General features: G+C 46.2%; 1 protein-coding gene across 5 annotated transcripts in view; it reads left to right on the top strand.

The window, feature by feature from the left end:
* CTIF (cap binding complex dependent translation initiation factor) overlaps positions 1–14,752 on the top strand; it is a 124,040-nt gene that overhangs the window by 19,510 nt on the left and 89,778 nt on the right. For 3 of the 5 annotated variants that reach the window (XM_086629552.1, XM_086629550.1, XM_086629549.1), the window contains 3 exons: positions 4,491–4,564; positions 5,989–6,093; positions 9,512–9,587. In XM_086629552.1, coding sequence (XP_086485678.1) covers positions 4,491–4,564; positions 5,989–6,093; positions 9,512–9,587 — 255 coding nt within the window. Of the gene's footprint in view, positions 1–39; positions 163–4,490; positions 4,565–5,988; positions 6,094–7,041; positions 7,045–9,511; positions 9,588–14,752 lie in introns of all 5 variants that reach the window. The other 2 variants (XM_086629553.1, XM_086629551.1) reach the window with 2 other exon arrangements.

Genomic DNA, 14,752 nt, shown 5'->3' with positions numbered 1-14,752 from the left:
CGTTGCCCTTGACTAAAGCAAGCTGTTTGTTGTTTCCAGGAAGAGTGGGATCACAGCAGCAGTGGGAGCACAGGATCCCGGCCGGGGTCAGGCTCCAGGCGTGGGTCTGGATCCAGGTCTGGCAGCCGCGGGAGAAGCAGCCAGTTCAGGCAATCGACCAAGGTATACCTGGTAGCGACGTGCTGAAGTCGTGTCCTTTGCTTGCTGTTTATCGGAGGCGTCCTCCTAACGATGTGTTTTGTGTGCGTGTCTACACGTAGGATGTCCATTATGAAGGACGCCTCGGAGACCTGCTTAATTAATGCATAATATGTGACCTGGCTGCTGAGGGCTGTAGCTGTCCTCCAGCCTCAAGACATCTGTTGAAGTGTGCTGAGTGCCTTAATATTGGAAAAGAAGTCCCTAGTCGGTTGGTTTAGTGCAAAGGAAATTAGTTTTCTTTCTCTTTATTTGAAGTTGGGATATTTTAATTTTGGGAAATTAAGAGATGTCTGTAATTACTTTTTGGCAAGTCTTCATTAGAAGTTGGTGTGTGAGTGGATACCATCTAAATGGTGTCCTTGAGTCCAGCTGCTTTCTGTGGGAGCCATCAGCAGGGCTAGGTGGGGAGATACCTTCATGCCCTGCAAAAGATATTGAGAGTTTGCTTTTGATTTGGTTTTAGTTCCCGTTTAGTTCTCTGTTCCTTGCTTGAGCTCAGACCAGGGACCTCTTCTGCGTGCTTTAGTCAGCTTCCATTGTCCACTCTCCTCTTGGGGTTGCTTTGCTTCTGCACACATGAGCATTAGTTGTGTCAGAAGTGGAGGACAGACTCTGGGAGATGAGGGGCCAGTGGTGAGAGTCCTGGTCCATGCATCCATTTCATCCAGCCTGGAGAGCTTGAGGAAACAGTCTGTCCTCCTGAGCCATGCTGTGGTGGAAGAGGACCTACAGAACCATGTCATTGCTGGAAAGTGATGGTCCTTTCTGGGAGGAATAAGTCTCAACATAACCGTTTTTCTTTAAGCAGGGATAATAATGTCTTCCTCAAAATGTCTGTATTTTTCTTATGAGAACTTGCAGTTTTCGACAGGAAAACCTTTAATCAGAGCCTTCTCAGACAGTTTGGTGTTTATCTTTTTAGTTTTCTACCAAAGTGCAGCCAGGAGTGGTAGGCAGCTCAGGAGGGAATTTTCTCAAATATAGAACTGAAAAATGTAAAAGAAGTAAAACATGACTTTAATTCTTGACTTCCCACCACGGACTTAGCTGACCACTTCACGTTGTTCTGCATAATGCTAGTGATGAGCTAACGCCGTTGCAATCGTGCAACGAAGAGCATGATTTGGCATTTGTAGTGGTTTGCTGGAGGATGGTAACGAGGAGCGGTGAGAGGAACCGGTGGGACGCTGAGCTGGGCTTTGAAAAGCTGCTGCGTGCACGCAAACGCCGACTTTGCCGGGAATTTGCTGAAGCTGCATGCATGGGTAAACAGTCAGAGTCCACGCGGCCGGTGGCGTGGTCAGTCCCTCTGTTTGTGTGGGCAGCTGCAGGGGTTGGGTGGATGGAGATGATGTGTGCTCACACGGGCTGGAGGACAGAGGTTATGGATGTGCACTTAAACCATCCTGGGTGTAGGATCGACTTTCCCGCATCTCTGATCGTTCTGGGTGTTTAAGTTGTTCTTATCAGTGTGTCTCTGAATCGTCATTCCTAGCAGCTTAATTAATTTTCAGCAGTAGTAACCCCTTCGTGGTGAAAATGATTATCTAAAGCTGAGGGTTGGATCACGGGGAGCTTCACGTTAAAACTGCCTATGATTATAATTGCAGTCCTGGGGGAACCGACAGCAAATCACTTATTTTTTTAAATACATGCAATTTTATTAGGTGTTTTTTTTTTTGTCCCTGGACCTGAGATTTGTCTTTTTTTAAGTCTTACTATTAAGTCTCAGTACCATGCTGTGAGCATTTTAGTGAACGCCCTGCAGCGCAGGTTCGCTCAGGCAGCAAGCATTCTCCTTGCCGTGTGAGTCGAGACAGAAACTGGTTATAAAAACAGGTCATCTGAGACCGAAAGGATGTCTTGAAATGACAGTGGTGACTCAGGACTTAATGACAAGGTACGTTATCATTTGGCCCCAGTGACGTCTTTATGGAGTCTGGCTAATGGTTGGAGCATCTCCGAGGGGTCATGGCGACGTTGTCCAGAGAAGCAGGAGTTGCAGCCCATCTTGGGTGGGAGCATCCAACTGGTGCCTCAAAGCTTGCACCCATCCGACCTCCTGCACCACCGGAAGCATCGCTGCAATTTCCCGTAATTACTGGGATTAATGCCAGGGCTGACCCACCTGTGCTCACCGGTAGATCATGGATGAGCTGATGCCATGGGTTAGGAAGCGTCGGTGCCAAGGCTCTTCCTCCACATCCAAACAGATTTCAAGCTGGTATTCAGAGGGTGATGGCTAGGTGCTTTGTTTCAGGGCTCAAGAAGGGACTCTTCAGAAGTCCTGCACCAAGCAGAATTTGGCCAACAATTTTAGGACACAACCTGTTGCGTTAGGAGCCCACGTTATCTTAAATTTTTGCTGTTTAATATCTTTGTTGCTGATTTTTCTCAGCCTCGTTGCAACTGGTTACATGTTCCCAGTCTTTCTCCCTGAACTCAAATATTTCACTCTTAGGAAATCCTGTTGTGGCTGTCTCATTGACAGGCACTTAAAATACCTGTCAATAATTAATACCTTGATACCTTAAAATAAAAAAGATATCTCTTCTTTGGATGATAACTATGAAGACCTGCACATGTGTATTTTCATTATACGACATGAAGATGGTTCTAAGAATTTAGAAAACTACTTCCTCTCCTAGGTGTGAGAAAATTTTGCTCACATTTGCCTAGAATAAAAATCTCAGCTTCTGCAATTGATCGTGAGAATTTTATATATTTCTGGCAGTTTGTTTCTGTGCAGAGACATGTTGATCTGCAAATTTCTGGAGGTTAAAATTGTGATCCATGGACCCTATGGAGAAGACAAAAAAAGGAGCAATGTGGCCATATTTGGAGTATCTGGTGTCTAAACTGGTGGTCGTGCTGGGAATGGCTGCAAAGTCCAACCATCCGTAGTGTGCACCAAGGATGCATGTCCTACTAATTGGGAGAAGATTGCTCACTGCATGGGCAGGCTGAGGTCTCGGACTTCATTGAGAAGTACTCACATTTTTATAAGTTTTTAGTGTCTCAGTTGTTATTACTCAGTTGTTATTATTAATAATTTTGGAAAATGGCAGAAATTACAGAATGGGGAATATATGGAAGTCACCTTTTCCAACAATTGTTTCACCAGAGTGGGACCATTTGGGCTGAAATGCAATAATAATCTGAATATATGTAAGGTTATGAATGATCTGAATAGGTGTAAGAAATGTTAGGGGAAGACTGGTAATATGGAATTCCCTATTTGTAATGTATTTGCATGTCCAGCCCGCATGAGTCTGAGTCAAGTCTGCTTCCTTGAATGGTCCTGGCAAAATCCAACCTGCTTTACTTCTTCTTCAAGGGTGGAGAGGGCAGTTCTCTTTCTGCGGGGAGGACATGTGTAGGCCGATGATTATAAAGGGGCCATGAAGGTTGGGGGTGATGTCTTTGCTTTCGATGCTCTTGCTTCGAGTCACTGGTTAGCCAAAAGCAGCTGCACAGCAAAATCCAAGCTGCTTTGCAGTTTGCTGGAGGTTTCTCGTAATTCCCACCTCATTATCCCATGATTCTCTTGCTTCTTAGGGAAAGGAACCTTAGTGCTGGTGGGACATGTACCAGAATAACCATATGAACTCATTTGCTGGTGTGCATGGCAGAGGTGGTACGGTGAAGGGTTCTGAAGTCCCCTGTCTGTTGTTATAGCAAGGAAAAGTCATACCACCGTGGCTCCTTGAAGTAGCGTGACAGCTTTCCCGATACTTATTGGTGACAGCAGGCTCTGGTAACTGCTGGTGAAGAGTGTCTCTGTCCTTGGAGATACTCAAAAGCCAGCTGGACGTGGTCCTGGGCACCTGGCTGTAGGTGGCCGTGCTAGAGCAGGAGGGTTGGACCAGATGAGCTCCAGAGGTCCCTTCCTATCTCAACTGATCTGTGACTCTGAAACTGGATGTCTTCATGCCTGGGATGTCAACCTGCCCACTGGACCTTGGTGGGTCTTGGAGGTTGTGGATGGTAGGGCAGAAGAACAGGCTGGAGTCAGAGCTGAGCCTACGTGTTGTGTGCTCCGTGTTGTCCACAGCTTTGTGTCCCTAAGGCTGAAACTGTGTCACTCCTTGCCTTCACGGTGTGCTTCTGCAGCGGGCAAGGGGACTGTGCATTGCAGTGAGCGTGGATTCACACAGGAGCGGAGGAGCCCACGTGCAGAGTTGGGACACCTCCATGGCTGACGGCAGGAGAGGCTGTGCCGGGCTGTGCCGTGGTCCGGATAGCGCCGTGTGCCTTCTGGCCAGTAACCGCCTTTCCCTCCCTCCTAGAATGGCAACAAGGAGGGCTCCCTTGACATGCTGGGCACGGACATCTGGGCTGCCAACACCTTTGACTCCTTCAGGTAAGTTGGTTTTAAAATGCTTTAAGAGAGAGATGGACTGTGCCCTGTCTTAGGCTTTGCCCGCGTGTCCGTCCTGCTGGTACCCAGGTGCCGGTGAGTACCCTTCCAGTACTCACGTCACTGCTCCTCCTTCCCATCCCCATTTAGCCCGTGGCACTGAGCACAATCAATCTGCTTAAAGCATCCTGCATGCTTAGGAGAGGCACCTGGATGGGTTTACAGTCCAAATATCTGAAAAGGGTACAGATATGGTTACTTAGAATAGAATCATAGAATCGTTAAGGTTGGAAAGGACCTCTAAAATCATCAAATCCCACTGTCAACCCAACACCACCATGCCCACTAAAGCATGTCCTGAAATCTACACGTTTTTTGAATGCTTCCCAACATGGTGACTCCACCACTTCCCTGGGCAACTTGTTCCAATGTTTGACCACTCTTTCAGCAAAGAAGTTTTTCCTGATATCTAATCTAAAGCTCCCCTGGCGCAACTTGAGCCCATTTCCTCTTGTCCTCTCACTAGCTACCTGGGAGAAGAGACCAACACCGACCTCACTACAACCTCCTTTCAGGTAGTTGTAGAGAGCAATGAGGTCTCCCCTGAGCCTCCTCTTCTCCAGACTAAACAACCCCAGTTCCCCCAGTGACTTCTCATAGCACTTGTTTTCCAGACCCTTCACCAGCTTCATTGCCCTTCTCTGGACATGCTCCAGCACCTCAGCATCTTTATTGTAGTGAGGGGCCCAAAACTGAACACAGTGTTCAAGGTGCGAATCCTCCAAGAGCCATGCAGGCAAGACTTGAGGCAACTCTGAGCTACTGCTCCAGGATTTTACTCTTCCAGTAATTGGAGGTGCGATCATATTTTGGCTTCACAGCTGCTGGGAGGACTCCTCAGCTGCTGCTTCAACACAGGGAAAGTGGTGAAATATGCTTTCTGTCCAATTCTGTGCATCACTCTCTGTGCCTGGAGCACTGCAAGAGTCTACAGGGGCTGAGTTCCTACCTGGGACTTGCTCCAGACCATTGGAGTAGGCAGTTTGTGCAGGACCAGAGAGAACGTCTCCGTTGCATGGACCAGACCACTGCCTGTTGGCAATACCCCCTTGATACAGAGTGTAGCTCTATAGCTGGCAGGCTGTGTGCTGCATCATGCTGCATCATACATCAAAACTAGGGGTTTAGTGCAAGCAACAGGAGCTCGACATCTCACAGAAAACCAGAAGAAATGAAAAGAAACGTGTGATGCAGCAGCGTGAAGGTTGGAGGCCCGCATCCATGTGCCTTGCGGCAGGGAGTGGTGCTTCCAGAAGTACCATCTTTCCTCGTCTGCAGGCTCTGATGTGCCCTCTGCTTTTCATCTTGGTGGCGTTTAATTAGTAGTGGACTTTCTGTCTTTGTTTTTCCCTGTTTTTCTCTCCTAGTGGTGCGACGTGGGACTTGCAGCCTGAAAAACTAGATTTCACCCAATTTCACAGGAAGCTGCGAAACACCTCCAAACACCCGTTGCCTCACATAGACAGAGAAGGGTGAGTGCCATGCGTGCGATACCATGCTCTCCAGCAAGGTCTCTAACTTCTCCCTTGCTGTAGGAATGCTAGCTTGGTGGCATGGCTTATATGAACGACATGGGAAGGAGACACTGGACCACATATGGAGTTTGAGGATGCCACGTTCAGTTTGTCTGGCTCCAGACATCATCCAGTTCTGGGCTGGAGCAGAGCTGCTCGCTGTTTTTTGCATTGCTTGGTAGGGTTCAGTCTTTAAACCACATTGGATCCAAGTCTCCTGGATCCAAGTCTCCTAGATGTAAACATCTCTGAATATTGAAGGAAAGATCCTGGCTCAGTGCTGATCCTGGTTACAGTTCCCATGAGTGACAGGGCTTCTGCTCTTCCCCCTAGCAAGACTTCAGGGAAGAAGAAAGCACCCATGTGATGCGTGTAGATCCAAGTGTTCATCCCCTATCTGCCAGGAGTAAAATATCTGCTAGCTATGAAAATATTAAACAGCTCGTTTTGGTGGTGACAGCCTCCAGTGGCTTCCACAGTATTGCTGGATTCCTCTTTGGTTGTTGGTTGGCCAAGCCAAATAAATGCATATTGGCACCAAGTGGTTCACCAGTGTTGCTTAGATGGACATCACCGTTTCTCTTCAGATTCTCTGCAGATTGAGAAACAATCATAGTTTGTTTTTTTCCTCTCTTTATCGTTTCATCTGGGTGCTTAACGCACTGGCTATTAACTAGGGCTGCAGGCAGTATCACCTGTCCTGTTATCCCAAGTTGTGACAGAGCTTCAACTCATCCCTGATGCAACTCGCTGCACATCTCTGCTAAAATAAAAACAGAGCAAGAACACTAATAACCACATTTTATCCTATCAAACTTTTGTCTTTCTTTTTCCTAGTCATTAGTCATTTTCTGCCCGTAGAGGAAGGAAAAAAAAATCAGAACAGGTCTAAAAGGTGGGGTTGAGGAGGTTGCAGGTGACTTCCCAATTTTCAGAATATTTGGAACAATGTAACGCAAAATTTCTAAGTCATAAGAGCATTAGTCATGTTTAGTCCCATTTCTACAGGTAGTTTTGAAAAATGAGATGAAGGGCCCTCTGTAAAATAAGATACAATGTGCTCCCTCTGTAAAATAAGATGTAATGTGCTCCATGGTTGATGGCACTTGCTGGATGATCCTACCTGTGGTGATACCTGCTACGTATAGGGAGAATGCAGCAGGGTCTGCTTTATGGTCTGCCTCCAGTTCCTGCTGTACTGTGAATGCCCAGGGTGCAAACAGGTAGAGGAGGCAGTATGGAGAAGAGATATTTAATCACTCCTAAATATTACAGCTGTAAAAATGAAATAAGAATTACCATATATGCAGGAAAGTTAAACAGATGCTGTCAGCACAAGCAGTACCTCTCCCAAAATGCAGGTCATATAGGTAACCTGCACTAGAATAGAGGAAGCATAGACGAAATTGGTTTTATTTTTTTAACTTTTAAAGCTGTCTCTGTTGTGCATTCATCAGCGTTCTGTGCTAAATTGCTGAGAGCAATTCAGCTTGCTGAACCTCCAAGAATCTCCACCTGCTAGCTGGGCATTTTCCCTCTTGCTTCAGTGGGGCTTTTTAACATGCTAGCTGTGCAATGGAAAATTTAATAGAAAAAAAGGGGAAGGTGCTGTTCAGGATGTTTCCTACGCTCTAAGTGTAAGAGACCATTATCTTCCTTAATCTGATGACTTGCCCAAGGTTGGCCCTGTAGCTGCATCCCGTTGATTGACCTCAAGTGTCTTTTGCTTGGCTGAAGTGTTTTCCTCCAGAAAGATATCTGATTTTATTTGCAGATACTGAGTTTGGTGGTATGCTGAATACTCCAAGTGGAGTGATTAAGGAAAACCAGGGAACTGTACCTTGTTTCTGACCTGAATTTGTCTGTCTTTCATTTCCAGCATTAGCTCTTGCTGTGCTTTTGCTCTTCAAATAACCTTTTGTAGCTGATATTTTCTCTTCACTCCAGATATCTCCCAAGCCCGTGTATCACTTTAGTTTTTCCCGTACTCTAAGAAATTTCTCTACCACCTCTTTGAAATGTGACTGCCAGAGCTGCCTGTGGTCCTGTAGTTCAGGCTCAGCCGGGCTGCCTGTAGAGGAAAGCTGCCTTCATCCCCCTAATCCCTGCCTTCTCGTCCCCTGCCTTTATGCCACAGTCCAGCATCAGATGTTCACCCTGGGACAGTCTCCATCCTTTTCAGATAATCTTTTCCTACAATACGCTTGTCTGTTCTGTACCTGCAACTGGTATTATTTGTCCTCAGATGTTTCACTTGATCTTTCTCATGTATATATAAATATAAATCTTTTTTTCATATATATGTATTTTATATATACACATGCACTTTTTTTACCTTTGTAAATCAAAGTAGCTTTTTCATCTATGATGGAAAGTCAATTATTGAACACCTCTGATTTCCCATAAAACAATTAAGGTGTTAATTAAATTAAGTGTTGCTGCTTTTTGAGCCTGATACTTCAGCGCATTCCATTTTTCTGGATTTTTTTTTTCCCCATCTGCTGTGATTCCACCAAAATCTGTTGTTCTTGACTTGTAGGCACTGATTACCTGGGCCTGCTGTTGTCAAAGTTTCTGATAATATATGTTATTTAACAATATCTTGTCACTAGTTGACCAAAAAATACATTATCATTCTCCCATAATAAAAATAGATCACCTTGATTGTTCGTAAGTGCAGAAGGATTATATTTATTGACTCATTTTTTCTTCTTCTGTATCATTACAAGCTCTCTGCATCTAGGTAGTAATTATATTTGGATTTTTTTTTCCCTTTCTTGGTATCAGAAAGTCCTTCAGCTGCCAGCTATGTGTTTGATCTGTCGGTGCTTGGCTTCTCACCCAATGTTTTTGCGTTTCAAATCGTGTGTTTGTGTTTATATCAATTGCTGTCTGAGTTGTGTGTTTGTGGTTGTTCACCAACACCTTTCTCAGCAGGGAAACAGGAGCTCCCATGGAGACCAACAAATGAGCAGTACTTCAAAGGAAACATTTTTCATTACATTTTTGTATCCTTGTTTTTCTTTCCAGATGGGCTTGTGCTTTCGGTTTTGCTTGTTCTGGGAATTGAATCACCCAACGCTACTGCTCAGAACTGCCTTTGGTTTTCTCACTGCTGCTATTACCAAAAGTGTTTGAATGCTATGGTGGATGGTGCAGGTGGAGAGGGCTGGGAAAAGCATTTAATTTTGTATTAATGGCATTACACCCACATGGGAGTGTTTTGGAGGCACAGCGTACTCACTTCAGAAAGCCTCTTTGTTTTCATGAGGGTCTTTTGCAGTAAGAACTAATCTTCCCCATATGCCATAATAGAAAATTAACTTTGGTTCCAGCAAGGTTTCATGTGGTTTTGTTTGTTTTCTTCTTGACACAGGCTTGGAAAAGGGAAATACGAGGACGGAGACAGCATCAACTTGAATGATATAGAGAAGGTCCTTCCAGCGTGGCAGGTAGGTGCTGAGGACATCGCCTGCCCACAGTACAGTGGAGGTACACAGAGCAGTAGCTCCCTGCCTTACCTTTCTTTAGGAAACCCTCCCCAGAATTGGGAAGGCCTGGACTGGATGTGCTAAGCTATGGTCCTTTGTAGTTCGTGATGGAGAATCATGCCTGTGGTTTCAGCAAGCCTTGGTGTGAACCTCGGTGCTAGGCAAGGGCAGTTACCACGTAGACTTCGTAGGGAGGTGAAACATTGAGGACAGTGTATATATAGACATATATATAGACATACATATACACGGGGCTCATATATTTTAGGAAAGGAGATTCTGAAAAGCATCAACCCTCCTGACAGCTCCAAAATAAATTGCTGCCAGGACGCCAGCGGTGATGGTGTGCTGACCCAGATGTTTCCCCTATGGGGTGTGCGTATGTTTATATGCACTGGTCATCCACCCGTATATACTCTCCAACCTATTCCTTCTCCAGATCTCTGTTTACAGCCCAGTTTCAGTAGTTCTGGTTAAATGACCTTTGATGCTTGGATGTTGGGGAACTGGAGGATGAGACCCTCAGTTAAAAAGTCCAATTGAATAGGTCAGTTTGTCAGCATCGTGTAATTTTTCACTTTCCAGAGCCCTAGTCCTCAAAGGAGCTGTGTTCTGGGCTGGGCAAGTTTCTGAGGATGCTCAGCGTGTTTTTGTTGAAGTCTTCTCTTTGCCTCCAGAGGAAAGGATAGAGACATCTCACATGCCGTGGTAGCATCACCCTTTCAAGTGCTGTGCAAAGAGCTCACTGGGCTTCTTGCTCATGCATCATGTGAGGAAAAGCCTTGCTCATCCTGCCAACCATGTGATGATCTGCCTGGCTGTTTCTTTTGGGTGAGCTAGCTGGCACTAAATGCACAAACCAGTGGAAAGAGTGGAGAAGTGCTGCTGACTTTGGCAGGGAGGAGCGCTGCCTGCAGCTGCTTTCTGCTCAGTTTCTTCCATGCTCAGTATGTCTGGACTGTAGGTCACAGGAAGAAACATCAGAGTCAGCTGATACAGACTCCAGTAATACTTCAGAATAAGGTTGTTTTCCCTGGGGAATAATTGGAAATGAGGAATCAAACTATCTTTGGTGCGGAGAGCTGACTTTCATGTCTAGGGTTTTAACTTTTTTCCTAATCAACAGCGATTAAATAAGCCAGGTCCTCCTGATCTGGTTGTCATCTCATCCTCTCCTAGCATCAGATTGAGTCCATCAACTCAAAAATGGATTCCAGTATACACCTTAATATCTAGTTTAATTGTTAGTGTGACACTTCTAAGCTGGAAGACCTAGTGGCAACGCTGGGTTTGGTGTTTTGTTTGTGCCTCTGGGCAGACTCGTGCAACGCTACGTTATTTTGGAGATGCACTTACCTAGGCATGAATGGTCATATGTGCGTATGGGAACCCGGAGCCTGGGTAGTTCTGGGTGAGGATTTATCTTGTTCGGTGTTGACAAGTGAAATACTTGCAGACAGCTGGTGTAATCCTGGTGTATTATTGTTAACTGGGTTTGAATGCAGTCGTGCAATGCTGGCAGTGCTGTTGCTGGTCTTTATCCCTTGTTTTAAATGGCTCTCTGGAGCGCAGTGTGTGGGGGCATAAGGGAAAATACTTGTGTGAGCCTATGGAAGAAAAGTCTTTCACCTTCCGTGGGGCTTTCCTGCAATGCGGTTATGATTGTGTCATATCCTGATGAAGAGGCTTTTCAGGTTGGAGATACATAAACTCTTGTTCTGCCTGTGTTTGGGATCTCACGGGTTGCTTATGGCAGCCATGCATGGACGGAGGGGCTGGTCCCAGCATCCTCCAGCACGAGTGGGCCGGTCCAAGCATCCTCCAGGATGCAGGTGTTTTGCACTGCTGAATGTGCTTCAGCAGCTATAATGGGGTTAATAGCATCAAGTTTGAGAGAGATAGTGAGTCTTACTCGCCAGCTGCTTTGGAAATTTGAGTTCCTTTGATGGTAAAGTATGATGGACATAGGACATGAATCTAGGACTAGTTTCCAGTATACATCCAGGTCAGTATATGTATCTCTACAGAGAGACACCATCACCCCCTAACGGGTTAAGCAGAATATTCGGGATATCTGGACATTGAGTTATATACATGAGTTTTGCTGCTGGAATCTGTCAATAGTTTTTTAACAAAATATTGCAAGGAAAACCTATGACTATTCGGCAACTACAAGATGAAAAAGAAACAAAAACCAAAACAACCTCCCCCCAAAGTCTCATTCTTCATAGCTGTCTGGGGGAAAAATGCCTATTGTCAGCCTTTTGTTTTGGAATTGGAGGGTGCCTGCATCCCGCTCCTTGGCGATGCTCTGCCATCTCGTGGACACGCACCGGCAGGCAGATCCAGCTCCGCTTCCGCGCTGGGCGCGATTCCTTCCTGACAGCGTTGGCAACTGGTGTTTTGAAGCTTCCTTCTGCCTCACCTTCTTTGGGGTGCTTGTTTTTACCCATAAATAGGCTTTGTTTCGAAAACTTCACGGCTAGGAGCGCGTGTGGTCGTTACTTTGGCTCAGCTCGTGAGCCGTAACCTCTTAATCTCTCCTCAGTCATAGGAGTCTGTAGATGGATTTGGGCGCTCATTCACCTAAGTGCTGCCAAAAAAGTGACTTTGGAAGAAAATACTCTTTTGACGATAAGTGTTCCCCATTCATAAGATCTGCTTTTTATTGCAGACCAGAGAGGACCGGTTGTCTGCTGTGTTAGAGAGGTGCAGCTCAGATGCAGAGCCAGTCTTCATCATCCTCTCCATTTTCACCTGAGCTGGTTTGTTGGAGGAGACCATGTAACCATCTTGGCATCATGAAGACATCACAGGGAGGGCTGAATCAGTGCATTTTGCTTTTGCTCCCTTTGGCAAATGGTCAAAAAGGCTTTCAGACTTGGATGTGTCGCAGCCAAATACCCCAGTCCTAGATAGTCTTCAGACTGCAAGCCCTTGGCAAACTTTACACTTACCAGAGAAAACAACCCAAGGGGTCATGTCCTCCAAGATACCCTCCATCCTCCCTGTGAAGCTCATGAAGGATGCAGGAGGCTACATGTCATGGGGACGTGCTGTGAATGCTGCTAGACATGAGCAGAGGGTTTTGGGACACATCCCAAGTGGTTTCTGGACTGGCATCTTGCAGTTGTTGGCTTTCAGTTGGCTGGGCTTGTGCCTCCAGGCTGGGCCTGCCCTCCTCCAAACTATGTTTTAGGAGGTAGAAATTATGGGGTACTTTTGAAAGGGGTACTGGGCTCTACTGGTGCTATGAGATAAACTTGGAAGACAGCATTGATATCATTTGATTTGGCATCTTAATTGCCTCACAGCTCATCTCCTTACGTTTCCTTACTGATTTTTAACCCTTTTTGTCATGTGCTTGGAGTTACAATAAACTGCTTGTTTCTCTTCTGGCTACGATTGTCATCCAGCTTCCTCGTTAGATGAGAAACAAGGGAGCAGCTCCTTAGGAGAAAGGCAGACTCTGTAAGTTGTTCATGTTCCTCTTAGAACCGTTGTATTTCTGACTTTGTCCAAACAGGCTTAGAAGCACCAGGACTCCTGACCATGCTAGGATCCCACCTGAATTTAGGCACCTAACAGGCATTCTTTGCCCACTGTCCTTGGGACCCCTCCTCATTGACAAGTATTTTCAAGTCAGAGCTTACAATTCAGTGCGAAGATCATGTGAGTTAAGGTGGGACCTGTGCATAGGCTGTTCATTTGGGGTTCCTGCCATAGGAGAGGCATGGACACTTTGGGGCATGGTTTGTTGCATCTCATTGTAGAGCTCTAGCGAAGGTTAGATGATTCCCATCTAAGGATACCCGTGTCCTTTCCCTGTCAGCTCTGCAAGGAGCCCAAAGGGACCAACCCATATGTGAACTTGTTCAGATACAGTAGGTTTCTTAAGAGAGATGAAGCCAACCCAGGTGTCCAGGGCAAGAAGGGTGGATCGTGGGCTAGCGTCCCCTCTGCTCTTAATCTGCATGTGAGGAGAGGAGGTTGGTGTCCAGCACTGGTGTGAGGGCTTGCTCCTGGACCCTACAGATCACTGACTCTCCCAGGGTCTTGGTGGCAGGGGGACAAGTCTCCTTAGAGCACAGGGACAGCTCTTTGGTGCGGTGGTGTTACTTACTATCACCCTATGGAGTCCTTATCCTCTCCATGAGAGGAGAGGACTAATCAACCAACTATCTAAGGTTGGGTAGTCCTTGTTTTAGCCAGCTTGTTAGCCAGCCCAGATCCTTCCTCTTTCAGAGCTTTGGCCACAACCATGTGGCACTCTCTCAGTAGACTGTTCTGCTCTGGTGGAGCTGGGATGGGCTCGCTCCTGTGTCTGGCATCCCCTCCCACTGGAAGTGACCTGGTCCATGTAATGTTCCCCATGCGCTGTATGTCGCTCCTGCCACTCACCGGGTCTAACCCTGATGTCCTTTACATATCCACCAAACACTTATGAACGAGTTGAGGTGGTTCCCTAGGAGCCCCAGGCACTAAGGGGATTTCTTCTCCCCACCCTCAGATCCTACTGGACTCCATCCAGAGCGTGTAGGCATGGCATTGCTTTCAGAGAAGCTTTTTAGTCTAACAAGCCAGCTTCCCATATCCCAAGGGTCTTTCCAATACTCTAACTGCTAAAACTGCAGTGGAAAGTCCCTGTCAAAGAGCCAAGGTTTACTTGAGTATAGATTGCAATGTATTGGGAGTCATATCTCTGTTGCTCTGTAAAAAGCTTTTGTTTTTCCGTGACTTCCAGTAAGATACGGTCTTTCTGTGGTCTGTTTTTTGTGGCATTTAACTGACAATAACTGACAATAACCACCTCCTTGTGGAAAGGAGCCATGGTTACCTGTAACCCCTTCAGCATCAGAGTTAAGACCACTGTTGACCAAGGAAGGCAAATGGGACCATTGCCATCTCCAGAGCGCTGGAGAGGAGGGTCTGGACCAAGGCAAAGCTGGCTAATCTTCCATGCAGGTCATCAGCTCGCAGGTTCTTGCAAGGGCCAAGCCTTGGGTCTGGTGCTGGAGCAGAGTCTCAGTGAGCCCTGAACCAGGTTGTAAACCCCATGGTTTATATTGGATGTGCAGAAAAGGGGAGATCTTCCAGTGGGTTTTTCACATTATGATGGTCTTCCA

The sequence above is a fragment of the Tauraco erythrolophus genome, chromosome Z, assembly GCF_009769465.1.
Source record: "Tauraco erythrolophus isolate bTauEry1 chromosome Z, bTauEry1.pri, whole genome shotgun sequence".
Lineage (NCBI taxonomy): Eukaryota > Metazoa > Chordata > Aves > Musophagiformes > Musophagidae > Tauraco > Tauraco erythrolophus.
This window is presented reverse-complemented; position numbering and strand designations above follow the sequence as displayed.